Genomic DNA, 26,382 nt, shown 5'->3' with positions numbered 1-26,382 from the left:
CTGGGCTCAAGTGATCCTCCCACCTTAGCCTCCCAAATAACTAGGACCACAGGTGCACATGACCACATCTGGCTAATTTTTTGTATTTTTAGTAGAGACTGGGTTCCACCTTGTTGCACAGGCTGGTCTCGAACTCCTGGGCTTGTGATCTGTCTTCTCAGTCTCCCAAAGTGCTGGGATTACAGGTGTGAGTCACTTCCCCCAGACTCCCTGGAGCATATTTAAACCCAAACTATAGCCTGGAGTCAGCTCCAGCTGATCCCAGCCAAGCCCTGCACACCCACACGAGACTGGCAGTCCTGTGAGCAAGTTACAAGAGTTTGTTGCTGTAAGCTTTGAGGGATGTTTGTTTTTCAGTATTATTGAATGAAACTTGACTGATACAGATGAACAGCCTTGGACCCATCACTCAGCTTTACTAAATCTTGTCATTGAGCTCATATTTGTTTGAGTTTTTTTTCTTATGAAATTAACCATTACAGAAACATTTGAGGGTCCTCTAAGTACCCTTCACCCATCCCATCTCTTGGAAGTAGCCACTATCAAGCAGTTAGTATTTATAATACTCATGCCTATTTTAAATGTTTCCTATACATTTATATACCCATAAACATTGTCTAGTATTGTTCTGTAGGTTGTAAAACTTTATATAAATGATACTAAGCTGTATGTGTCCTCTGCAATTTACTTTCCCCATAACACACAAACACACTGTATTTCAGATTTACCCATGTTGATACATTAGCTCTAGCCATTCACTTTGCCTATGGCGACATTGTCTGTATTCACTACAATGTACCTATTCTCTGTCAATGGATATTAAAGTTGTTAAATACAAACAGTGTGGCAAGGGACATTTTGCACAATCTTTGAGTACTGTGCTTTTCTTTAAGACCAATTCTCATTCTTTGTAGAATAAGTAGACAAGAAGTGCACGGCTGATTGAAATTTCACATATGCAGTCTGTAAGGCCATTTTAGCAAGAGCAGAGGCACGAGCATCTCTTGCTGGAGCTGCCACCCCAAAAGGAGTCCACAGTGCCTGTGGTCTTGGGCACCTCTGATTTCTATCTCTGGCCTTTGCTTGTGGGACCAGTGCCTTAAGGCTTGCTGGGAACATCTGGATGACCTTTCTACTGCTCCTTCCACATCTTACTCACCATATGAACTTTATCATACTTCATATTTTTGATCATTAAATGGTTTCAAGGGTCTGGTCAGGATTGAAATGTTGGCAAGAGAGTTAGAAACAGAGGAAGGAACGAAGACTCTGTTAATCGGCCTCTTTCTTTCTCACACAGCAATTTTTCTAACAGATGCAATTACATTTGAGAGCTGTAGAGAACAGAATCTTATGTTTTATTTCTTTATTCATCATTTTCCAAATGGTATTCACTGTAAGAAGGAAATTGCCTTTGTAGTTCGGTTCTGCAGGCTCTGTGCTGGAGTGCTCCGAGCTTCAGTTTTAACACCAGCTGTTGCCCCTACCTTGTTTCTGGTGGGTGAGAACCAGCCAGAGAGGGAGGGTAAGAAATCAGGCAGAGTTCATTTAAATTCAATATATTTTTATTCTTTGTAAATACAATGAGTACAACCTTTTAACTTCACAAATCAGTTAATTCACTTTGTACAAGGAAAGTTTTACTCCTCCTATGATAGTCCAAGTGCTGAATGTTTTCCCTCAGTGCTAGTACCTAATAAATCAAAATGTGAAAAGTACAGCAGCTATTTAAAAATGTTTGTTTCTACATTTCCATAAGTATAGAGTCATACCAAAGGAGCAGCTTAAAGTGTAGGACGGTGTGTGTGTGTGTGTGTGTGTGTGTGTGTGTGTGTGTTCATTCAAGGCTTTACTAGAAACCAGTTTTCGGAAAGGCATTGAAGAGTCTCAGGCTGTTAGCAATGGATCAATCAAGAACCCTCTTAGCATTCATCTCCTTGAAGTTCCTTCTGCAATTACGTCCATACTCGTTTCCTGTCTGGTGTGACTTGCTGCACCACGAGTTTGGACCCCCACTGCCTTTGGTTTCAGCACTATGTTAACGGGACAGCAATCTACCTCACTCAATCACTCATCTCCACTTTATTTGGTTTTGCTGTTTTGATTCATCCTCCCTTGACTTATGTTCTTTTAGTAAAGCTCTTCTCTTTTTGAGATGTTATCCAACCTGAAGTCCTGGTGAGAATCTCATTTTGTCCACCAATTCCTTTGACAAGGTTGCCTGGCCTATGGTATTAAAAAAGAAGAAGAAGAAAGAACAAAAGAAAGAGAAAGAAAAGAAAAAAGAAGATAGCGAAAAAGCAAATCACATAGCATAAGCTACTTTTCACTTATTAACTCAGTTCTGAAGGCCATTTAATAATGTATTACAATAGAGGGGAAACTTTTGATAACACTTTTAATTTAAAACCTACCATTATTTTTAAAATAAATGCTTCAACATAACGTAGTTCTGAAGGCCGCAGTATGATGTTATACACAGAGCTATATTTGGTTACCAAACTTTATATGCTAAAAAGGAAAAGAAAGCACTACTTATGTTTCAGCTTTTGATCGTTCAGCCTGATCTTCCAGGTAAGAGGCAGAATGGCATGGCCTGTGGCAACCCCCAGTTTGCCCCCTCCCAGGGCATGGCAGCAGTGAGTTTTCAGCGCAGGCGGTCCTGTTGTACCCCTCTCCTTCCCAGCCTCCCTACCCTGGTCAGGGCGGCAGGTCATAGCTACTGGAATGTTTCGTGTCAACTGGCATTTTTTCCTGAAGGCTACACATTCCCCGGTGTATGCTTCCTGAAGGGTTTGTTAGTTGAGGCTTGTTCTCCACGGGTCGAAGTTCATCTGATACTGTCCCATCCTGAAAAGTGGGTACCTTGTGAGCTTAGATATCACTGGATTTGTACATATCTGAAAGCAGTCTTGTAATTGGCACGTTGCCAATGGTTTTTTTGAAAAACACTTCTTCTATAGTTGATGGGCTAATAGAACGTAAAGCTGGCAAAAGCAACAGGAGTTTTCCAAAGCGACAGGGTTGAGTGGGATATCTGGAATATGAGAAGCCATGAAAACAAGGTCAGAGTCCATTACTCATGGAAACTAACGTCTTATACTTGAACATGCATCATCTCCTGCACTCCTGATCTAGGTGTCCTGAATAACACAGTCTCCCTGTAGCAGAGTTCTGGACAGACACTGTTGTCCCTGTTCCGCAGGTAGACTGCTTGGGGCAGGGAGACCATAAATGACGCTGCCAGAATCACACAGACACTCTCTCTACATTAACAAAAGGATTGCATTTTGTTTGGGGAAAAAAAGAATTTTAAGAAACATAGTACTAATTTTAAGCCAAATAATAAACTTAAGATTTCCGTTATAGAAAATGACCAGGACGTTGAGGATAAAGCTAGCAACAGAATACACATTTTCTAATTCTCAGGACTCCTTCACAAGGCTATTTCCCTCACATAAAATGGCTTCTTTTTCTAAGCAATTCTCCAAATTATTATTCAGGCATTATACTTAGTCTCTCTCAGGAATAATTCCATCCTTATTACACTGCAAATTAAAGACTAAGTTCTGTTGGGGCAGTGCCACCCAACTCTCATGTCAATGAAATTGGCATGTAATTAAAGATGTGAGAAATTGCTTAACAATTTCCTCTCTTGATGTCCAACATATATCTGTGCTCAGATGTGCAAGTTCAATCTTCTGCTGCCTTTAGATGCCTGCATCCACCTCCTCACTGCAGCCCTGATACTTCTTCAGCCAATAGTTAGAATTAGATATCAATATACATAAGGAAGGCTCCCTCCACTGAAATGAAACACCCAAAAAACTGACCTTCCGGGATACACATCTGTGACTAAGCTGGGTTCAACCCAGGCCACTAGGTGCTAGAAGCTAAGGGATATCAAAATTCCTTCGAAGGAGTCAGGTGGCTGTGTTTAACTACTGGATAACTCCACCCTGTAAATAAAGTTCAGGGGAGCAACTTTCATGCTTGTCTATTTAGCTTTGGGCACATAAGAGTCCTTCTCTTTCACAGAATACAAGGCTTATAGTTCATTCTGGGCCTCTCAGGACCTCAGCTGACTCTTTCACTGCCCAGCTTCATGACCACCTGGGGACAGGGGCCACCAGACCACATCTAGCAGTGTGGTGTGGAAATGGCGAAGCTTATCTACATTTAAAAAAAAACAAAAAACTTAAATCCTACCACTTGTTCTCCTTGTTGAATGTATTTCTAATGTTTCTTGGAAAGTAATCCCCAAATCCATATCTCCCTTTCACCTTGGCCAGTTTTTTCTTCAACAGCTCTATTTCCCTTCCCAGGACCAGGCATAGTAGAGATAATTCTGCAGCAAGCTGGAGGCAGTGGCTGCCTGGACGACCTCTGCCATCTGCGCATCCACCCAACATGCTGAACGTTTCCCATGGTGATAAACCACTGCGAGAAATCATCACCTTCAGAAAGGATGAATTTGGGGGAATCCATAGACAACTCCTGATTTTCTGCAAACAGATTACCCACTCATCTACTCTCCCACTTATTTTATTCTCTAGTTGGGAAAGGGTTGGTTAGTCAGTCAACAAAAATTAATTGTCTATTATATGTAGCATACAGTACTACCAGAAATAGCAATGTATGAGGTCAGGTGTGGTGGGTTCATACCTGTAATCCCAGCACTTTGGGAGGCTGAGGCAAGAGCATCGCTTGAGCCCAGGAGTTCAAGATGAGCGTGGGCAACAAAGCAAGGCTCATCTCTATAAAAACTCGCTGGGCACCTGTAGTCCCAGATACTCAGAAGGCAGAGGTGGGAGAATTGCTTACGCCTAGGAGGCAGAGGTTGCAGTGAGCCACGATTGCACCACTGCAACACAGCCTGGGCATTCAAAACAAAAACTGTGTGTGTGTGTGTGTGTGTGTGTGTGTGTGTGTGTGTGTGAGAGAGAGAGAGAGAGAGACAGAGACAGAGAGAGAGAGAGAGGGAGTCTGACTAATCAAAATTATTTTTTAGAATATCTATGCCCTTGTCTTCATCTATTAGCATCAATAATTGGATTTTCTTTCAGGTTTGTTTCAGGTCTATTACAGATTTGCACATTTGATCTTCAGTATAGCATATAGTTCGTGTGGAATGTCAATTCCTAGGCTCCTCCTTACATCCTGGATAATTAGAGAAATAGCTTAGAGAGCTGTAATATACAATTAGGCTCAGTTTCAGTTTGCCTGTTAACTTTTCATTTCAATTTCAGATTTTATTTTTCTAGACAGGAAAGTGCTGGAGGCAAAAGTGTTCACTGATTTGAAGGGCTAAGAAATAAGGCATAGTCATTTTTGTCACATGTATGACCCTAGATATAAATATTAAATTACAGCTGTAGCTGATATCAGAATGAAATAAGAATTCCATAAAATACGAAATTCCATAATTCCATTATTTAATAAGAAATAAGATACTTATTTAATATTTATTATTCTAATATTTAATAGAAATAATACGAATTCCATGGCAAAGCAGATGTGTTTTTTCCACACATGATTTTCTTCTTTTGGGGTGTTGGGGAGATGTAGTTTCCTTGCCATTTCTCTAAAATAGGCTGTTGTTAACCCATTTCTCTAAAATAGGCTGTTGTTGTTGAATTCTCTTGGGCCACCCTATTAGCAGCTCCTGGCACACCAGGCTCCCCTCCTCACTCACCTCCCTGGCACTTCCCACAGGACGCCTACCAGCTCCTCCACCACTCTCCAGACACAACTTCTCTCCTGCTGAAATCCTCCTCCTATTGAAGGACCAACTCTCATGTTCCTTCCTCTACCAATCAGACTTTCAACCTTTCCAATTGTCCCTCACTCCCTCTGTCTAGGATTCATCTCTCACACTCCCCACATTGCTTTCCTCTCTTCTCTATTTGGATTGGAGTGACACTGCTGCCCACTGCTTGCGATGATAAGGGGCAGTGTCTTGCTCCTTCTGGTATCCCATAATGCTCACCTGCAGCCCCGCATGTGGCCAGTACTCGGCAAAGGCTTGACTGGATCAATAACTGGATACCATTTAAGTATCCAGTTCTTCTCATTTTTAAGTTCTTTTTTTTTTTTTTTTTTTTTTTTTTTTTTGAGACGGAGTCTCGCTCTGTCGCCCAGACTATAGTGCAGTGGCGCGATCTCGGCTCACTGCAAGCTCCGCCTCCCGGGTTCACGCCATTCTCCTGCCTCAGCCTCCCGAGTAGCTGGGACTACAGGCGCCCGCCACCTCGCCGGGCTAATTTTTTGTATTTTTAGTAGAGACGGGATTTCACCGTGTTAGCCAGGATGGTCTTGATTTCTTGACCTCGTGATCTGCCCACCTCGGCCTCCCAAAGTGCTAAGATTACAGGCGTGAGCCACCGCGCCTGGCCTCATTTTTAAGTTCTTAATACCATAATGGTTCTAAATGTCAAAGGTCAGTTAGGACATACAAGTTAGTTTTTGTTTTTTTTGTTTTTTAATTTTTTGTTTGTTTTTTAGACAGAGTCTCACTCACTCTGTTACCTGGGGCTGGAGTACAGTGGCACAATCTCGGCTCACTGCAACCTCCACTTCCCAGCTTCAAGCGATTCTCCTGCCTCAGCCTCCCGAGTAGCTGGGACTACAGGTGCATGCCATGACACCCAGATAACTTTTGTATTTTTAGTAGAGACGAGTTTCATCATGTTGGCCAGACTGGTGTTGAACTCCTGACCTCAGGTGATCCACCCTCCTTGAACTCCCAAAGTGCTTGGGATTACAGGCGTGAGCCACTCTGCCTGGCCTACAAGTTAGTGGAAGTACCCAGATTATGTACTGCTCCATTTAATAATTTTGAACAAATATTAACTGCCTACTATATATATTCTATAATTTGATATGCATTAAAAATTTCAAATCCTGGCATTTTAATTTGGAAAAACATATACAGGTGCACTATCAACATAGTTTCAGTGATATTCCATGGACAGGGAACAGTTTTATTCATTTAGTATTCGAAAGAGGGTTTATGATAGAAATAGGGAGACCTTAGCAGAAGTGGTATCACCCCAAATGGACAGAGTTGACTTGGGATTTCTCTGACCCATTAGTTGAGGGAGGCATTAACAGCCTCTACCCATTTGATCTATCTATTCCCACCATAGTGTCTATAGCTGATGTTGAGATTATGGAGATGGGCTTTTGCAGGTTCCTTTCAAATCAGCCTAGAGAATAGCAACTCTATTCCAACCTCAAATCTACCACAGTCCTAACTTAGGAAACTAGAAAGGTTCCATTTCTCTTTAAAAGCCAGGCTTTTTTTTTTTTTTCCTTAATGGCATAATAAAATTTATACTTCTTTTTTTTTTTTAATTTTTGATGGAGACAGAGTCATGCCATGTTGTGCCCAGGCTAGTCTCGAACTCCTGAGCTCAAGTGAACTGCCTGCCTTGGCCTCCCAAAGTGCTGGGATTACAGGTGTGAGCTGCCTCAGCCCCTAGTCTATACTTCTTGATGGGCTTGCCCAGTGCTGGGCCAGGAGGAGCTTTGTTGGAGCCCCAGTCTCTGAGAGTTCCTACAAACAGTCAAGAACAGCCTCTGCATGTGGGCCCTGCATGGCCAAAAGTAACTTGGTAGATGTTATGACTCAAAATAACAGATACCAGTCACCAAGGCCAAACAACAGTTATGATAGGTGAAAAGATGACTTCTCTAGGCTGGACATAGTAGCCCAGGCCTGTAATCCCAGCACTTTGGGAGACTTAGGTGGGAGGAACACTTGAGGCCAGGAGTTCGAGACCAGCCTGGGCAACATAGCAAGACCTTGTCTCTACAAAAACTTTAAAAATTAACTGGTTGTGTCAGGCGTGGTGGCTCACACCTGTAATCCCAGCACTTTGGGAGGCTGAGGCAGGCAGATCACAGGGTCAGGAGTTCAAGACCTGCGTGGCCAACATGGTGAAACCCCACCTCTACCGAAAATACAAAAATTAGCCAGGTGTGGTGGCAGGCACCTGTAATCCCAGCTACTTGGGAGGCTGAGGCAGGAGAATCGCTTGCAGGCGGAGGTTGCAGTGAGCAGAGATTGCACCACTGCACTCCAGCCTGGGTAAAAGAGTGAAACTCTATCTCAAAAATAAACAAACAAATAAATAAATAAATTAGCTGGGTGTGGTGGCATGCACCTGTAGTCTCAGCTACTCAATAGGCTGAGGTGGGAGGATTGTATAAGCCCATGAGTTCATGGCTGCAGTGAGCCATGCTCACATGCCACTGCCCTTCAGCCTTCCAGCCTGGGCAACAGAGCAAGACCCTGTCTCAAAAAAAAACCTCTCTGGAAAGTTCTCTCATCCTTTCATTTGAGATTGGCATCTGAAGAAAGGCACCTGTGTTTTCTCAAGGATGATGTGGCCACTCTCTCACATACCAACCATGACACTCTGGGCTTCATTTTTTTTTTTTTTTTTTTTTTTTTTTTGAGATGGAGTCTCACTCTGTCACCCAGGCTGGAGTGCAGTGGTACAATATTGGCTCACTGCAAGCTCCGCCTCCCAGGTTCACAACATTCTCCTGCCTCAGCCTCCCTAGTAGCCTGGCTAATTGTTTTGTGTTTTTCAGTAGAGACGAGGTTTCACCATGTTAGCCAGGATGGTCTTGATCTCCTGACCTCGTGATCCACCTGTCTCGGCCTCCCAAAGTGCTGGGATTACAGGCGTTAGCCACCGTGCCTGGCCTGGGCTTCATTTTTGACCCCTCCATACCCTTTCACACAAATGTTGTTCCATTATTTTGATGGATTAGTTTGTTCCACCAGGACAACTGTAATATGTCTGACAGTGCTTTCAGTTTGATCATCTAATTAGATTTGCTCCTCTCACCCACCCTGAGAGATAGGTAACGACATGGATTCTCCCTAAATTAACTGGCTGGCAACAAGATAATTAGTCACAATGTTTGAACTGGCTTATTACCGCCTGCTCAGACATTCACAATGGAGGCAATTTTCTTAAGTACATGTTCAAGGCAAACAAGGGTCACCTGGTATGGATGTAGCTGTTGAGCGTTAGCTGAGCCTCATCTTGAAGGGCCGCAATGGCAGCAGCATTCCGGAAGCTTCTCAGTTCAGAACCACTATGTGTAGGAACTAGAAATGAAGACCAGGAAACTGTGATAGACAGCATAGAAATTGCATCTGGGAGCCAGGCATGGTGGCTCATGCCTGTAATCCCAGCACTTTGGGAGGCCGAGGCAGGCGGATCACTTGAGGTCAGCAGTTCGAGACCAACCTGGCCAACATGGTGAAACCCTGTCTCTACTAAAAATACAAAAATTAGCTGGGCGTGGTGGCACGTGTCTGTAATCCCAGCTACTCAGGAGGCTGAGGCAGGAGAACTGCTTAAACCCAGGAGGCAGAGGTTCCAGTGAGCCGAGATGGTGCCATTGGACTCCAGGCTGGGTGACAAGAGCAAGAGACCATCTCAAAAAAAAATTAAAAAAATTAAAAATAGAAAAAGAAGAAATTTGGTCTGGGAATGCACCTCTGTGGAAGTGGATGCCCAGCAGAACATGCAGGTTCCCATAGCAATCAAAAATGGGGCCAGATTAAGAGTATCAGCTCCCTTGAAAACCATCACCTCTTTTTGCAAAGGTCAGTTCAAACTTCGAGATGGCTGAATTAGTGAGGTGGCAAAACTGGGGAAGGAGAAGAAACAGGGGTCTGTGTCTGCTTACCGGCTTTGAAAGTGACAATGCATTTTAGACAGGCAAATTCAGTAGCATCTAACCGGAGTTGTCTAAATCGAGCCACCACCTCTTGTAAAGCCTGTATTTCAGATATGATCTTGTTCAGCTTCTGGGAATCTGTGTTGTCACCGTTCATGCCTAGAATAAAAATATGGGATAAATACTCTAATATGAAGGCATTTTCATGATTTAATATTGATTTTTGACAAAATCCTGCATATCAATATCTATTCAATTGTCACTCTAAGATATCTGATTCCATGTAAACTGGCTATATTGTATGAAAGTTAATATAAAATCTTCTCTTGGATGATAACAAACACAGTAATTTGCATTTAAATAACAATGCAAGCAGTCATGAATACAACAAAACAACATTATTTGCATTTAAATATAGATTTATAAATGACAGGTATACTCTATTGTTCAGCAGGAATTTGTTATTCTTTACATGTTGTTCTTTTTTCAGTAATGTATTTTTATGGTAATTTCTACAACAAAGTCATTAAATTGTGCAATTCTTACCAGATACAGCCAGTAGAGTGTTAGCATCAACCGGAATGGCCCATTGTGCTATTCCTAGAACAAACAGTTCTCTCCAAGCATCTTCCAAAAGCATCAGCTGTCATACAATAGATGTATAATATAATATAGTGTGTAATTTATAAATTTATAAACAATTTCACTATGTAAATTTCCATTATTTTAAAAAGTGTTTTAAATGCCTGTCTTGGTAATTTTTTCTGAATATTCTAGCTTTCCCTTATTTTCCCATATTTTCCTTTTGAAAAGGTGCCTATAGATATGCACATGGATTTGAGAGTCAGCCATTCCAATTCTCCAAAGTTTCCTTCTCTCAGAAAAGGATTTGCCCTTCTTGTCCTTGTATCCACCCATTCCTGACCACCTACAAGCTCCTCTAGAGACCGAGGCCTTATGAAATGCCAGCAGCCCAGCAGGTGGATTCCCCTCACAGAGAATGCTGCTATTAGCAGGGTTGAGGATTCCTCAGACACTTGCGGAGCTGGGTCCCCATCTTCCTGGAGGGTTGAGGGGGCTGGGCTGGGAGAGAGACAGAGATCACTAATTCCCAAGAGGCATTGGGGGAAATCAGGGTGTAATTATGTTAATCGGGTTTTGCTGAGTTTTCCTCGTCTCACTGCTTGATTTTTCTGAGACCCATAAATGGACAGCATCAAGGTGCTTGTCATTTTTATTCTAACAAAATGTGCTACTGAATATTTAAAATGAAAATCTGTCTCTTTTTCCAAATTAATATACCAAATTCCATTTCACTGCAGTTTGCTCTTTGTCGAAGGATTTCTACCAAAGGGCTAAGTGGCAGACAGTAAGTAAATTTTGTTTGGGTGAGAGTATATAAATACTTGTTTTGGAAAAAAAAAAAAAAAAACCCAATCTACACACACACACACACACACACACACACACACACAGCAAATGGTTAGAGTTAAGCAGTAAACCTGTTCAAAGATAGGACCTAACTACCTTAAAAAATCTCAAAACTAAAAACCAGCCAATTCTAAATGATTTATGTAAAAGGATTTCTTTTGGGAGCTAAGAGCTGAATCATGAAGGCTTGTAACCAAAATCACAATTAGACCAAAGGGTTTAATTTTTATATGTTTTATTTTTAGTTTTTTTGCATTAAGTACAGGAAATAATTGTAAAACGCAAGATAAACAATATCTAATTCTGGTCATATTTGAAAGGGCAGGCCATGAAAAAAAGAACATCTCATGCTAGAAGATGAAATGCTTTTAGCACATTGCCTGATCTTTCCGCGGGAAACATACTTCATATAAAGGGCCACTATTATGCTTTAATTAGGTATGAAATGAATTGAAGAAATAAATCCTTTGCTTTTAGAACTACATATTAGCCTTTTGGAAAATTTGTCATTAATTCCTGTGAATGCACTGGTAATAGCCAACGGTTGGGAACACCTTGTTTTCTTTCTTTCCTTTAAGGTTAGAAAAATGTTAGCATTTCTAATATTCCTAACAACAAAATTTTTGGGTCTCAGTACAATACAATGTTTCACTGCACACACTTTTTGTTCCTCTGAATGTCATTTACAACCACAGAATTATGCAAAATGCCTATTTGTTTACAAAATGTCTAAAAGCACATGAAGAACATGAAGAATCGAGGAAGATCCTAGCCTGCAGGAGGTGTGCACTGTGCCTCTTGGTCTTACAAGCTGATCAATTAATGACCAAAACTGGGGGCATCACAATGGAGAACATAAAGCTGAGAATATAAATAATAACATCAGTTCCGAAAATCTACTACTCTTACCACCTTCTACTTCTCTCAGTTCCAATGCTCTTAGTAAAACATTGTTTCATTGACAGTTTTAGAAAATCATTACAATTTTAAAATTGGTATTATATTTGCTCTTTCAATCAAACAAAAAGAGGTAATGTTCTTGTATGTGTGTTTCTCATAGACTGGACCCAGCTTTTCTGAAATAATGTAATTATGTTTCTTACTAAGGATCATATAGGTAGATATTTTGAGCCCATGGGAAGAAACAAGTAAAAACAAGTAGTTTCCACATTGCTGTTAAGAATGGATGCCTGCCTTGGGTGGTTTACCCGGGGATGGAGGGAGTTTTATAAGACTGAGTGCTACTGCTTCTTTCCCAGCTCTCTTTTTCCCAAGGCCTCAGTGCTCTGGTGGTCATACCTGGTCCTGCAAAGACAGCGTGGAGAAGGCTGGCACACTCTTAGCCCACTTGATGCTCATGAAGAGAAGTCTGGCAGCTGATTCACACACTGACTCTGTGGCCACTTCATAGAGATACATTGGGGTCCCATTCACTTCATGGGGATACTGGGTGGGGAAGAAAGAAAGACACCTAGAAGTGAGGAAACCACAGCTTTGCAAGAAGAGACAAACTTTTACTTTCTAATTAAAGCAAGGAAGGGGATAAAAAGGAATTTGGATGTTTTGCTTAAACATGCAGTTGCCATCCGTGGGCAAAAAAATCAAACATCTCTATCTATAGAGTCTGAAAAGTAATACTAGTTGGGGGAGGTCCATTTCCATTCTTTGGGAGCCTCTCCCTTCCAGAGGGTCCTCTGGCTTTTCTATCCCCTGCAGCAAATTTTCCTTGGGCTGAGCCAAGTGCCAAGCCTGGCTCCCAATTTAGACAAGAGCTGCTTGCATTTGTGTAAATAAAAATAGATGTGAAAAAGTATAAATTAATAGGCATCCCAAACACAAATATGCATATGAGTATTTTTAGAAAGGATTAGTATATTATGGAAATATTTCAATTAGACATCTTAATCATTCACAGAGCATTCCCATTCATAACTGACAACATATTCATAACACTACTTCCCCGAGCTTATTATACACATCAAGGGTAAGAAAGCAATATTAAATATTGTGCGTGTGCATATGCCCAGGTGTCTGACTTCCCTGCAGTGTGCGGCTGCAGCTGGCCCTCCTCTGGGGGACATCCTAGGCCCTCATCGACCTGGAGTGGGGGTCTTAGTAGGTATCAGCTGGAGGCCTGGAGGGTAGGCCTTAGGTGGCAGCCTTTCCAGGTGGTTCAGGCTGGGCCCTGCTCCTATGGAATCAACCCTGCTGTCAATCCACCTGCCTCAGAAGCAGGTGAGGAAGCATGGGAAATGAACTCAGATTCCTCAAACTGTTCTAACAGTGTGATCTCCACATTTCTCTCTTGTGTTAGAAACTCATGGCTTTACCCAAGAGCATACAGGCCAAGATCTGGAATTCTGTGGCACTTCCTCCAGCTGTAGCCAACTCCTCTCCTCTAAAAATGAACGTTGGTTCTTCTGGCCTTTAGGAACACCTGAGGCTGCCCTCTGGGTTTAGACGAGGGCTCCACCTACCACCGATCACCAGTGGGTGTTTCCTAAAGGTGCAGGTTCCTGGACTCCACCCCAAACTTGCAGAAACGAAATTTCTGGGGGGATAAGATCGGGACTGCACACTTGTAGCCACTCGGAGGTTGACTCTACTGTACACTCAAGTTTGAGCGCCCCTGGCTGAACAAGGCAGAGCAGGGAGGCTGGAGCTCCATGCAGAGACCAGCCAAGCACCCTGGAGTTCTCTCCCCAGTATGACTGAGCCGCATCACAGTTCAGAAGAACTGGGTGCGTCCCTCTCCTCCATTCGCTGGCACGAGTCTCTTTGGGTCCAGCAAGGCCGCTGACCTTGGGCGTGGGCTGAGCCAGGCTCACGAGGGTCTGCCGCTCAGGGGTGGTGGACACCGCGGCCAGCTCCAGGCCGTGCGGCTCCAGCTGCGTGACCGCAGTGAAGAAGGCCGGCGCAGGGAGCGCCGCGGAGGGAAAGTGAGCGGCCGCCCCGTTCTCCTCCTTGTGTCCACGGAAGTAGAGGGCCACTTGCTTGCGGATGGTGGACGTCCGGGGCCCCCGCTCGTGCTGCACAGCTGCAGAGGCAAACAGAAACGTATGCGGGCCATCAGAGACGTCGCGACACAGCTGCTGCGGCGCTCCCCCCAGCCCCGCCCCAATGTCAAGTCTGGGCAGGCAAAACCGCCCAAGAGGTGAAAAGAAGAAGAGAGAAGGAATCTGAGGGAGGAAGGGATTCTGAGATCGTCTAACCACTACTCTGAATAGATTCGGAAGCTGAGACTTAGAAGAGGGGCCCGTGCTCAAAGTGCCATGATAATGGCAGAGCCTCAAGCAAGACTAAGTGTGTTCTCGGTCGGTCCAGGGCTCCTCCCGACCAGGGAAGGGGATTCGCAGGGAAACCAGAGACCCTCTGGGCCGGAGTAGGCAGGTATACTCGCCCCCATCCAAAAGAGAGGGAGCGTCGTGCACGCCAGACACCACGTCTCTGCAGAGACTTTTCCAACTCCGCCCAAGAACAACCCTCCCTACCCCCAGGCCCCGCCTTCAGCGAAATGACTTTTGGCCTCTGAGGGCCGCAGGAGAAAAGGAACCGAGTCCCGGGATTGCTAGGGGATGGAAAGAGGGAGAACCCGTCTCCTAGTATGCTGGAGAAAGGCAGGGGAGATGTGACAATTACCACCAACAGTTTAAATAAACAAATTAATTCAGGGCAATCTTCCGCCCGCCGAGCTTGACAACTTGTCAATACACAAGTTCAACAGGTTGGACGCTCCCTCCGGCTTCCTGCGCCGCGGAGGAAGGGGCTCTCTCCTCCTGGAGCTGCCACCCGGCCCGAGCCGCCTCACAGCAAAACCCACTCGCACCCTGTTCCCAGGCCCCACGGTGTCCTCCAGCCCATTACCCTCGCCCCCTGCCTGAGCCTGGGGCGCCCTCGACAGGCTGCAGCGGGGGACGCAGCTCGGACCGTACTCCAGGCCCAGGAAGCACTCTGACGTCCTGGTTCTTGCTGCTCTGCGTTTAAGAGCCTTGGGAGAGCTGGGTGTCCGAGGCACCCACGGGCGTCACCCTGCCTCTCCAGCCCCCTTTCCCTCTTTTCTGTAGAACAGAGAGAAGGCCCTGGAAAAGCTCACATCGGCCCAATGGCCGTACTGATCTTGAATTTGCAAATGGGCTGGAAATTGCGCGTTTTCGCGTCTCTGCCCTCCCTTTTCCAACATACCGCGATCTTCCAGTCCGTATGATCTCCTCTCCGTGAGACTATCCAGACTTTACGATCTTGGGGGAGGCTAGCAGGCTTAAGAGTGGCCACGAAGGGCTGCAAAGAGGGATTAGGACCGGAGGTAGAAAATGCGCCGCGGTCCCCTAGAGAGTGGGGTCCCCCTAAGGGCTGCCTTTGTGGAGATGACTGTGTGGCGCAAGTTCCTGATGTGGGCATGGGTCTTGCCCTGGGGAATTCTAGGGGTCGCCAGCGGCTCCTGCTGACAGACGGGAAGGATACGACTGAAAGCCCGAGGCCAATTCCCAGCATCTGGAAAGAAGTGCTCCGAAGTTGATTTACATGCGTAGGAGTGCCGAGTATTTTCTGTACATATAATTTCCTTACTACTCAATCAACAGTGGAATAAAGGGAAGCACTGATTACCGTCTTTGTTCATGTTGACTTCCAAACACTTCTTCAGCCGACACGCCCTGCACTGGTTTCTGTGCGTCTTGTCCACCGGGCAGCCTCCCTGGAAGAGAGCGCAGCGAGTCAGCGGTCCCCCTGGCCTTTAGGCTGGAGACCCGGAGCCGGCACCTGGGCGGGGAAACGGCGTGGAGGCGCGACCTTGCCCGACCGCAGGCCCTGGAGCCCCGAGCCTGGGCCTGCAAAACGCGAGAGCCTTGGGCATGAGCAGGGCCAGATCAAGAAGGGGCTGGGACGTCCCAGGCTACTTCAAGAGGGCCAGTCCCGGACCCCAAGAAAGCGGACAAGGGGAAAACGTCCTTCTCCAAGCAGGTGAAGGATAGAGAGCCGGGTTAGCAGACCCCGCAGCCCTGCGGGGCTCTCGGTAGGGGAATTTCCGCCAGTCGCGGAGTGGTGGAACAGGGATGAGACTTCAGGACCGAAGACAGCGACTTGGCCCCAGAGAAGGAGGCCTCTGAGTTCCGTTAAGAGCTGGCTTTTGGGTCAGGATTCACGCCATACCGCCCTCCCGCCAACGATCCTTTCTGCTTTCAGTACTTGAGTCTACTTTTTCTGCCACTTTCTGGGCAAGCCCGTTTATCTATCAGATAAATCTCTCCCATTTATTCTTCACTCTCCTGTTACCTCACTTCTGCTTTTGTATGAAGCCAACCTTATTATCAGCCAATTGAGAGTTGCCTTAAAGACTAGCCTTGGCCCAGGTGCATAGAAACACAGCCCTTCCTGGAAGGTGAGGGGTTAGGAGGGCAAGGCCTAGAGAAGATGAGGGTGAAAAAGGAAGAGCTCAAGGCTTGAGCAAAATATAGAAATGCCCACCATGTAAACAGGACCAGGAAGGTAATGTGACGGACTGTCAGTCTAAATGATAATATGGACTAAGAATGTTAGCATGGTAACTGAAAAAATAAAGGTAGTCACTTCTTTAGAAATATTTATCTGAGATGCATGAGAAAATAGATGTTTTACCTAATGCAATTTTCTGAGAAAAACATTAGCCATTGAAAGAGGAAATCTACAGATAAAGTTTCCTTTGGAATTTACTCAGTGTTAGGTGTCATTACTGAGGGGACATGTGCATGGAGACATAAAGAGTCATGTTCATGAGTTTTATACACAGAAAATGTTTAAGACATTATGTGCGCTCCTATATTTATAGAAGTTGCTACTGTTACATTTGTAGCGAGGAAAGATAATAAATGTATTTTTATTTTGCTTCATAATCTCAAAAATTCATATACTCTGGAGTTGGAGTATGTTTTTTCCCCTGAAGCCCTTTAGGGGAAAATTACACATCAGAATGCAGTTTTATGAGTTCATGCTTCTCCAATTTAAAATATGATGATTTATTTAAAATAAAGGTGGGACAGATGTTCACATCCATTTCTAAATGTCCCCATTACTGTTAATAATACATTGGAATATAATTTAATCTTAGAATAAGAGAGAAAGGAAATAATTTTGGGATCCAAAGTGAATCATTTAGGGCATCTTTGCTGGCCAATGTAATAGTTCATGGTAAATAAGTTTTTAAACTTATTATTAAATGTAATCATATATCTACCTCAGATGGTATCTTTCCAGTATTCTTATAAACATGCAAATGCAAAATGGAAACCTTCATTAGTTCTTAAGTGTGTCTTCAAATCAGATCAAATGTATATAAATATCTAGTGCTAGAGAGAAGGATGAATGTCTCAGCTATGATCATTTACTCTCCTTGCAAGAAGAACACCAGGCCTGATGAGTCTATTATCAGTCCTTTACAAGCACTTGGACTGATATCAATATGCTTGAATTGATAGCCATCCCCTTTTAAAAGATCAAGCACAACATCAGAGATCTTGATTTTCCAATTCTGTTCACTGCATAAAAGCAAAAGACAATCTAAGTAGAAGTTAGTTCAAATCTGACAACCCCCAGTAATCGCACAATCCTGTGGAGTTATTGGGATACAGTCCTATGCATGTAAAATGTGATGTGTCCATATGGTGAAGCTAGAAACTGATACAGTATCCAATTAAACAGGTAACAGGGCTAGAGAGCTCAAAATTTATCTCAATGTAAATATCTTCTGTTTTTGTGGTTAATCCAAAACTATTAGAAAATGATATGAGCAGACATGACTTCAGAAAAAGACATCAGAACAATTCACTAGCAACAATGTGTGCATGTGTATACATGTACCCTATATTTACTAATTAGTGAAAAGTGTTTTACTATTTTGTTACCAAAGGATGACTCCTGACTAATGCACCCTCAGGGATCTTTCCAGGAGTGAAATGGAGGCCTCTGTGCTGAGGGTCTGAGTGGCTGGTAAGGAGAAGGCAAAGTGTGGGACCAGAAGGTTGATCTCCTTAGTTAAAATCAGCCTATTACTGAGCTGGAAACTGAGTCAAGGGGTTCTGCTCACTCTTTCTAGAAGCTTTGGCTCATACTGAGCCCATGCCAATTCCTCTGTCTCTTTGAGACAGTTTTGCCTACTCAAGACCAAAACGACCAACTGGGTCCATATTCTAAGCAGAGAAGGAGAACAGGGATATGGAAGCTTGAGGAGGATCCCAGTTGCACCTTCCTTTTGAATCTTCTCTTCTTCCTCACCCTGCCCTTTTCTGACAAGGCACAGTTAAGGTCACATGGGTGCTGAATTCCCACTGCCCACTTCCAGAGCAGCCCTGAATCTCTGGAGTGGAAAAGGCACAACTCCTCAGAAAGCACTGCCTCTCTTCCAAGTGGCCAGCACTCACTTGGTGGTCTCAGCTAAAGGTGGTGGTGACCTTGACTCAGATGTCTGTGTGCCACTTACTTCTGCATCCCAGGCAAGTGATAAGGGGACTGAGCTTGATGCTGCTAGGAGTGAGGGTGGGGTGGGCAGGCACAATAACAAAGCTCTTTCTCCTGCTGGCTACTTGCGGTTTAGATGCTAAATTCTTTAGGTCCCTTGGACCAGCTTTAGAGCCACTGGGTGTGGGCCTTAACCAGTGTCAAAATCTGTCAGAATTAAAAAAAAAAAAAAAAAAAAAAGTGTAGGGAGGCTCTAGGACTTCAGACTTCCTTCTATAAACTCATATCTTCCTTACCTCTTCCCGCCTTTCCCTAGCCAAAGGGCCTCCAAGAGTTGAGGCAAGAAGGAGGGGAGAGGAAGGGAGAGGTCAGGGCTGGGTCTCTCCTCAACAGCGTGGAAACTCAGAGGAGGCCTTGGCACAAACAAAAGAGTGAGGAGGCAGCAGAGGGGAGCCGAGCAGTGCAGCCCTGGCTAAGGTACCTGGTTTCCAGATTTGCAGACATACGTCCTATTCCTTCGGATGCTCCGTTTGAAAAAACCCGAGCAGCCGTCGCAGGCGTAGACCCCGTAGTGTTTCCCCGAGCTGCGGTCGCCACACACTTTGCAGGGGATATCTAAAATGCGGCCTGAAATCGCAGGAAAGACGGGGAAGGGGGGAAGGGGCGAGAGGGAAAGGAGGGCGGAGAAGAGGGAGAAAAGGGGAGAGGGAGAGAGAGATGCTAAGCAATCTGACCTCTGAAGGGATTAGCACCGAAGCTGCGGTAAAAGCAAATAATGAAGTGATTTTATAGCCAAACTTTTTTTCCTTGAGCAAGTGTCAGTTTCCTACAATGAGCATTATTCATGCACCGCTACATGTATTTGGGTCTCCTCTAATCGCCGAGACCCATTTTGGAATAAAAGATGACAGCAGGCCCGGGCGGCAGCGCGGCCCTCCACTGCCTTTCTGCTCCGCGGAAAGTTTGGCCGCCTCCCTCCTTCGCTTTTGCATTTAACAGAGAAAGTTGTTAGTGAGCGCGCGAGGAGACAAACTTGAAATGTAAAAGGGAAAAGAAGAAAAACAAACACGGCTGGAACCAGTGGTGGCAGCTGGAAGGCAATCGAGTTTTCTCTGAGCTCCGCCGGGCGGTGTTATTATTAGGATTATTATTGTAATGCTAATACTTGGATTATTAATGATAATAAGGGTAGTGGTAATTGGCCAACTTTCGCTTTACCTATTTAAAAAATGCTTGGTGAGTCGCTTTGGAGAAATTATTTCTTTTAGGAAAAAATTATTTTCTCCGCAAAGTGGTTCGGGGCTAGGCAAGGGAGAGGGGAGCGACGCAAGTTGTTCGTTCCCTGCCGGGTTAGCTTGGGACAGGCGTCCTTCTCCCTCCATTTCCTAAGCCCTTTCTCCCTAGACGACTGGCCTCCACACACTTGGTCCTGTATGGGTCTCTTCCTCCCGGTTTTTCCAGTGCTGTGTGAGCCTGATTTTTTAAAAATTAAGAATCTGACCGATTTTTCTAGGCTGAATCCCCCCACCCCCCATGGACCCCACCTCAAGAGCACTTTCCCTGGAATCCCCTCAAGCCTGGGGTGGCCACAGACCCTGGAGGAGTGTCAGGGAGAGGGTAATATTTGACCGTTTAGAAAGGGAGGAATTCTTTTCCTCTAAGGTTCAAGAGTCCAACAAGTGCCTGAAGCGGTTTATAGGGACTTAGAAATGCTTCCTCCCGCAAAACAAAGGGAGTATTAAACTGTTAACTTAATTAACACTTTAATTTTAAAAATAACAATAGTTGATAACAATTGACTTATTAACACTTGCTTTTCTCTTCTTCTACCCATCCGAAGACCTCCAGTTTGGGCCCCAGCAGCCTCAGGCCTCCCTGAAATTCGACAGCTTCTGCGGAAAGCGCTTGGGTTGGGGACTACGATTAGATTGGGGTGGGGAGGAGCGGCAGTGAAACGTCCGGGCTAGGGGAGCAGGGGAGGTGAGGGCGTGGCGCAGGGAGGGCCTCGAGGCACCGGAGGTGTAAACTTGCTCCCGGAACCCGAGGCGTCCGGGCGAGCTTGCACCCTGGGTCCCAGCCTAGTCTCAGGTGGAGGGGGTGAGAGGAGAGAGCGCGCGGGGGACCGTGCTTGGGGGTGGGGGGTGTTCGGTAACGACCAGGCTCGGCCGGGTAATTACAACCCCGCGGCAGCACCTGCCTATAGAGCCACCAGTGACCCGTCAAAAAGAGTAGCATGGGAATTCGGACGGCGACAAAGGCGGGCAGGGGAGGCGCGCGGCGCGGCGGCCACCGGCTCGGCGCCCCCTCTCCCACAAGGCGGGAGGGGAGATTGTGCTGTGGGAGGGAGGGGCTGGAGAGAGCCAGGCGAGGGCACAGCAGGTCTTGTCCTCCACTCCTTTGGGCCTGTCACTGCGCCCAAGGGAGTTCCTGGTCGCTCAGGAACCGAGTCTGGAGCTCCGCTGCACGGCACTCACTCTGGAAGCAGTAAACTTGGTTTCCATATTTTACAACCATCCTCTGCATAACATGCGCCCTCTGACCGCTCCAGGGTCCACGTTTGGGGCCCAGCAGTACTGTCACCCCAGCTGTCCTCTTCCCCGTGGCACTGTTGAAGATGCCAAGATGAGTGAGTGGGAGGAGCAGTGATGGGGTCTCTTTTTCCCCACTTCCCATCCGGACAGGAAGCCCACGACAGCATCGCTGGAGAACCCGACAAGGGTGGAGGGAAGACCAGTGCAGGGTGGGGGCCCCTCCTCGGACTCCCCTGCCCGAGCTTCCGGACTGTTGCCCCCTAGGCCACCACCAGTGCGAGTCCTGCCTCTGCGCAGACCTCCGAGCCGCGGCTCCGGGGCAGATTAGAGACAGGCAACCGGGCTGGGGCGGGGCCCAGGAGGGAGGGACGCGAAAATTCCGGGGCATAGCGGGTCTGTGCCTCAGACTCCGCCACCCAGCCACGTTAAGGTGACTTGGGGTCACGAGACAAGCTGGTTGACCCCGTTGCAAAGCTCCTCTCATTTAGCAAGCCGAGTGAGCTCCGACGTGAGGCGAGCCGGAGTTTCCTGAAGCTGGAAAACCGTTCTTAACTTCCCTCGCCAGGGGGTCCCCTCGGGGCTTTTTGTGTGTCATAATTGCCTAAAGATATATGGCAGCTTCGATTACTGTAATTACCATCAGAGGCTGTTGAAAGAAGTTAGTCTGGGCTGCAGGGGTGACTGGCCAGGGTCTCGTTACCACCCAGGCGGGGCTCCGGGTGACATCGCTCTGCTCTCCAGCCGCGAGAAGCCGGGCAAGGCGGGGGCTGCAGCTCTGGCTGCTCGACCCAGTCCTGACCCGGCCCGCTGCGCGCCGACCTCCTCGCCGCCCCGGGCCCGAGGGACGCAGGTCTCGGGTTGGCTGCCGCCACCGGTTTGGAAAGGGCCTAGATGCAGCGGCGCCATGGGCGGGGGCCTCTGTCCTGCTGGCCTGAGAAAGCTCAGCAGCCGCGTCCCGACCTGAGCCGGGGCTGGAGGCTTCCAAGGCCTCACTCAGGCTCTTGGGAAGTTGGAACGGCCAAAGTTTCCGCAATGAGCCGACTGTGGTTTTTCCCCCAAAGTCTGGAGGGTTGGCCTGCCTCCTAGTCCACAGCAGGGGCGCAGCCGCAGGCGGGCAGAGCTCCCCGCTCACCCCTCCCTCGCCTCTGAGGCCTCACCTTTCAAGGGCCCCAGCGGCTCCGCACCATGAAATGGACGAAAGAGCCCGGTGCTCCTTACTTCCAGGGGTGTAGGCGAGGGCCTGTCCCGGGGCGAGCGAGCTAGGAGGCCTGCCGAGACCCGCGGGCTTCAGTTTTTGCAATGGAGGCTCAGAATGCAACAGAAACGGCCTCCTGCACCTCCTGGGAAGGACACTCACGCCCGGGAATGCGGGCAACAAAAATCGAGGTCGCTTTGCCTCCTGGAAATTCCAACAGCGAGGGCCAGAGTAGGCCCGATCCTAACGGGAAACTCAGTCCTGCGCCAGGGTCCGCTCTGCATTCAGGCCGCGGTTAGGGCTCCTTCTCTGCTCCCTCTGCCCCAGCTCGAAACATTTCTCCTTTTCTTTTTGTTCACGTTCATTTTACTCTAATTTTTAAAAGATCAGCACCCAAAGCAAAACCAACGGACAAAGTGAAAACACAACCTCCTTCTTGGAGGGGGGTAGGAGGGCGGGAATTGCATCCCACTTAAGTGAGACTTCATTACCAGTCCTCAGAAGTATCTCCGATTCTCCCAACTTTCAAAGACTCAGGACAATGAGGGCGAGTGAAAGGGGGAGGGGGCGGGAAGGAACGCATAGAGCGCCAAAAATGCTATCCGCGAAAACAACACCGGCAGCAAGGCAACTTCGGGATATGGGGACTGCGGCGGCAACGGTCGTCCCCAGCCTCAGACCCTGGAGCCCTCAGCCGTGGGCCACGGGATGGCGGGAACTGAAATGCCCCCGGGAGATCTGAGCACCGTGGTTGCGCCTGCTCAACGCTGGCTCGGGCCTGCACATTCTTGGGTTCCGCAGGCACGGTGCAAGCAAATGCCCTCGCACACACACTTAGCCCGGCGCTCCTGAGTCTCGGGGTGGTGAGAGGTCAGCTGCGGCCTGGCGTTCGGAGAGCCGGCAACTAAGGAAGTTCGAGGAAGGAGAGAAGCGCACGGAGGGAGCAGGCCGAGCACTCCTGCCTCTGCTGGGCTCCGGCTCGAAAAGTCCTTGGGATTAGGGATTTGGTCCTCTCTTTGCTAGAGTGGTTCGCCATAGTTTAAATTCCCCAGTTATGACCTACGCGGATTTAGGATTAAGGAAAATGTGACTTTTAAATTGTTTCTGCTTCCCAGTTTGCAGGATTATTTGAAATAGCTAGAAACGGGGTGCAAAGCATTCCATTCAAAATCCGCTTTGCACAGAGTTGCTTTTGCGCGCTGGAGCTCGGAGTTTTGAGCGAGTGTGTTATTGTGCTATCGCCTGAAACTGCGGCCCAGTTCCCGCCCCCATGGCTCCCCCCACCCAGCACCTGGCGGCTAAATGTAGGCAACTCATCCGACTGGTGGGCTGCGCGGGTCGTAACCTTCTCACCGCACCAGACAGGGGGCATCAAGCAATCCAGAGGCAACGAAACAGCTCTCCCCTCACCACGAAATGCTCCAACTCACGGTCTACAGGGCTGGGCCGAACGCACACGCCCGTTGGAGTCCCGGGGCTCGGAGTCGCAGCGCTCCAGGCAGGACCTCCCCAGCCTCCCTGCTCGCCCGCCCCAGGCTGCGCGTCTAGGCCCCACGGCGGCCGGAGAGGTACCCACTTGTTGATCCGGCCGGCTTGCTCATGCTGGCTGTCCCGGGGCGGAGCGGTTGGTGGGCGCTGCCCGAGTCCCGGCTGGCAGCGCCCGCCTCGCCGCCCGGCGCCGCCGCTCTCCAGCCGCCCTCCAGCCTGCAAGGCTCCTGGGCAGGACAGGTGGGTGTCAGTCGCGCGCTGCGCTGCTCCCTGGGTGCTCAGAATTCGTTCCACAGTGGAAATTTAAGCATCCTTAAGTTTCTTCCCGGCTCTTGCAAAACCGCAGCTGCTGGGAATGCTGCTTGATATGGACACACACATGGACCGACAGATGAAGAGATGGACAGGAAGACTGAGGAAGAAGGGAGAACAGCAAGAGAGGGATGTTGAAGGACAGAGATGGAGACAGGAAAATGGCCTTCCTACGGAGCGAAATCCCTCTTTTTCCCCATTCCTGTCACTCAGTCTTCAATCTCTCCCTCTACATAGGTATGCAGAGTGTGGGCAATCTCTGCCGACCGCTGGTCTCCCAAGGAAAGAAGGAAAACACAACCGCAGTCTCAGAGGCAGACAGGCTCCGCGCTGCCGGAACCCGAGCGCAGAGTGGGGTAACTAGATTGCTGGGAAATCTTCCGAGGGAAGAGGCGGCCAGGTCCGGGTTTCCGGGGAGAGCCGCGCACGCAGCGGCGAAGGGTCCCCGAAGTTCATTACCCCGTGACTTTGTGCCTGTCGCTGCGGGCTGGGTCCCCTGTAATATCTCCAGAAGCGCTCTGACAGGCAGCCGCGGGGAGGGGAATAGGGCGTCCCTGGCCCACTTAGCTTTTCCCCCAACTCCTGGCGGGGTCTGACGTCAGCCATGTGCGGGGAGGGGATGGGAAGAGGGAGGGGGTTAAATGCTAATGATATTAATGAACCTCCAAGCGGCTCCCAAAGAAAATGCAGGCGCTCTCGGAGCTTACGAGTTAGAAAGTGTGAATACGGGAGTGTGGCTCTGTGCGTGCGTGATGGTGAGGACGGTGCAGCTCGTAATAAAAATGAATTCGTATATTTCACGGCAAGAAGGAAGGGGAGGGGTGACGGGGCTTTCTCAAAACGCTTTTCCCCCTCTCTCCAGAGTGCCAGATAGATTCGCGGAAGAAATTGGGTGGCTGTGTGCTGGCGTGTGATTGTGCGCGCCGGACACGGCCATGTGAGTTGGTTCATTCTTGGTCCCGTGCCCCTTCTGTTGGGTAAAACTTGGATCTGGCCCGAGGTGAGTAATTTACTCATTTTGCACATATCTGCGGAAAGTCAGGGCTGAGGATGGGGTCTTCCGGAGGTTGCGCGTTCCTTCGGCCTTCGCGAGGTGGGTTTGGTCTCCAGCTGAGGGGAGGGTGCCGCCAGCTTCCCCAAGCAGAGCTGGCCCATCCGACGCTGAACGAATCTCTTGTCGGCTCCATTATCTGCACCGGGGCGGCAGGAGGGCAGAGCGTTCCCTCCCGCTGCTTGTCCTCTGCAGGCGTCGCGGGTTCCCGCTCTCCGGGCGGAGGGATCATGAAGAGCGGGTCTCATCCCTTACCCTGGCCCCATTCCGTTTGCCTTCCCGCGGTTCCTGAGCTCTCTCGCGCCTTGCTGTGTGCGCAGTGCTGGGAGAGCGCATGCCGAGGGAGCGATGATCCCCGATCTCTAAGAGATTAATTCTATTTAAGCTCTCTCGGCAGCTTGAACTTGTCGAACAAGAGCTTCCCAGTCTCTGCTCAGGGCGTGGACCCGGCCAGAGGTCAGAGGTTACACCTCCCGCCCTCCGCTCGACGTTCGCTGGGAGGGGAGCTGTGGCCCGCGCTCTGCAATTCCGCCAGCCCACCCCCGGTCCCTCTTTCTCCAGACTCAGTGTCATCCCGGGCTTTCAATCAGAGTTTGCCTGTGCGTGCAAGTGAATGCTGGAGTCCCCCGAGCCCTGGGAGGGCGCAGCAGGTCCTCCACCCGGGCGTCCCAGGGGGAGCGGGCTGTGCGCTCCCGTGGGCTGCGATAGCACGTGATTGCAACTTTCTGCCCAGCCTTGGCTTGGCCTCGAGCTCGGGGTCGCTCACACCACACACACAGAGCCTGTGTCCTCCCGAGTGGAGCGCCGCCACGAAAGCTGGGGTCCGCTGGAAAGAGCAAGATGGGGGACCTTTATCTCTCAAGTTATTCCCTCCTCCTCCGTTTTCCGAATTGGGACGAGATTGGGGAATTGTGGGACAAGGCCATAGGCGCGTAGGGTTTTATTAGGTGACAGGATGAAAAATCAGCGTTTTTTACAGCCAACTTGTGCAGCTGCTTGTGGAGCTAGCCCGACCGGCGGCGTGGCACTCTCTCGAACTCGGCGCACAGAGAGGGGAGGAATTTCAGGCAGGATTTGAGAAACACAATAAGATACCAGGCTTCGTTTGGAATCCTCAGGTTCTGGTTCACGCCAGAAATCCACTTACTTCAGCCACCACCACCACCACCCCCATAACGCGGACGCGAAAGACGGTGCTTGGTTAAGGACAAAGAACTTCAAGGGTGGAACTAATTTATCTC

General features: G+C 48.0%; 1 protein-coding gene across 1 annotated transcript; it reads right to left on the bottom strand.

The window, feature by feature from the left end:
* Positions 1-1,547: 1,547 nt before the first annotated feature.
* Positions 1,548-24,635, bottom strand: NR2E1 (nuclear receptor subfamily 2 group E member 1). The gene is made up of 9 exons (XM_008007413.3): positions 23,867-24,635; positions 19,046-19,191; positions 15,742-15,829; positions 13,938-14,173; positions 12,436-12,582; positions 10,252-10,348; positions 9,715-9,864; positions 9,022-9,127; positions 1,548-3,037 (listed from the first exon to the last, which is right to left on the bottom strand). Exons 1-9 carry the CDS (start codon positions 23,889-23,891, stop codon positions 2,875-2,877), a joined length of 1,158 nt encoding a protein of 385 aa, XP_008005604.1. The 5' UTR covers positions 23,892-24,635; the 3' UTR covers positions 1,548-2,874.
* Positions 24,636-26,382: the final 1,747 nt, after the last annotated feature.

This window comes from Chlorocebus sabaeus, chromosome 13, assembly GCF_047675955.1.
Source record: "Chlorocebus sabaeus isolate Y175 chromosome 13, mChlSab1.0.hap1, whole genome shotgun sequence".
Lineage (NCBI taxonomy): Eukaryota > Metazoa > Chordata > Mammalia > Primates > Cercopithecidae > Chlorocebus > Chlorocebus sabaeus.
The sequence above is the reverse complement of the archived record's forward strand: the minus strand, read 5'-3'. Positions and strand labels throughout refer to the sequence as shown.

Coding starts and splice junctions, on each gene's coding strand:
- NR2E1 (XM_008007413.3), bottom strand. CDS start 23,891: ATGAGCAAGCCGGCCGGATCAACAA. Junction 19,192..23,866: donor CAAGCCGGCCGGATCAACAA/GTGGGTACCTCT, acceptor CTGCGATTTCAG/GCCGCATTTTAGATATCCCC. Junction 9,865..10,251: donor CACTCTACTGGCTGTATCTG/GTAAGAATTGCA, acceptor TTTTTATTCTAG/GCATGAACGGTGACAACACA.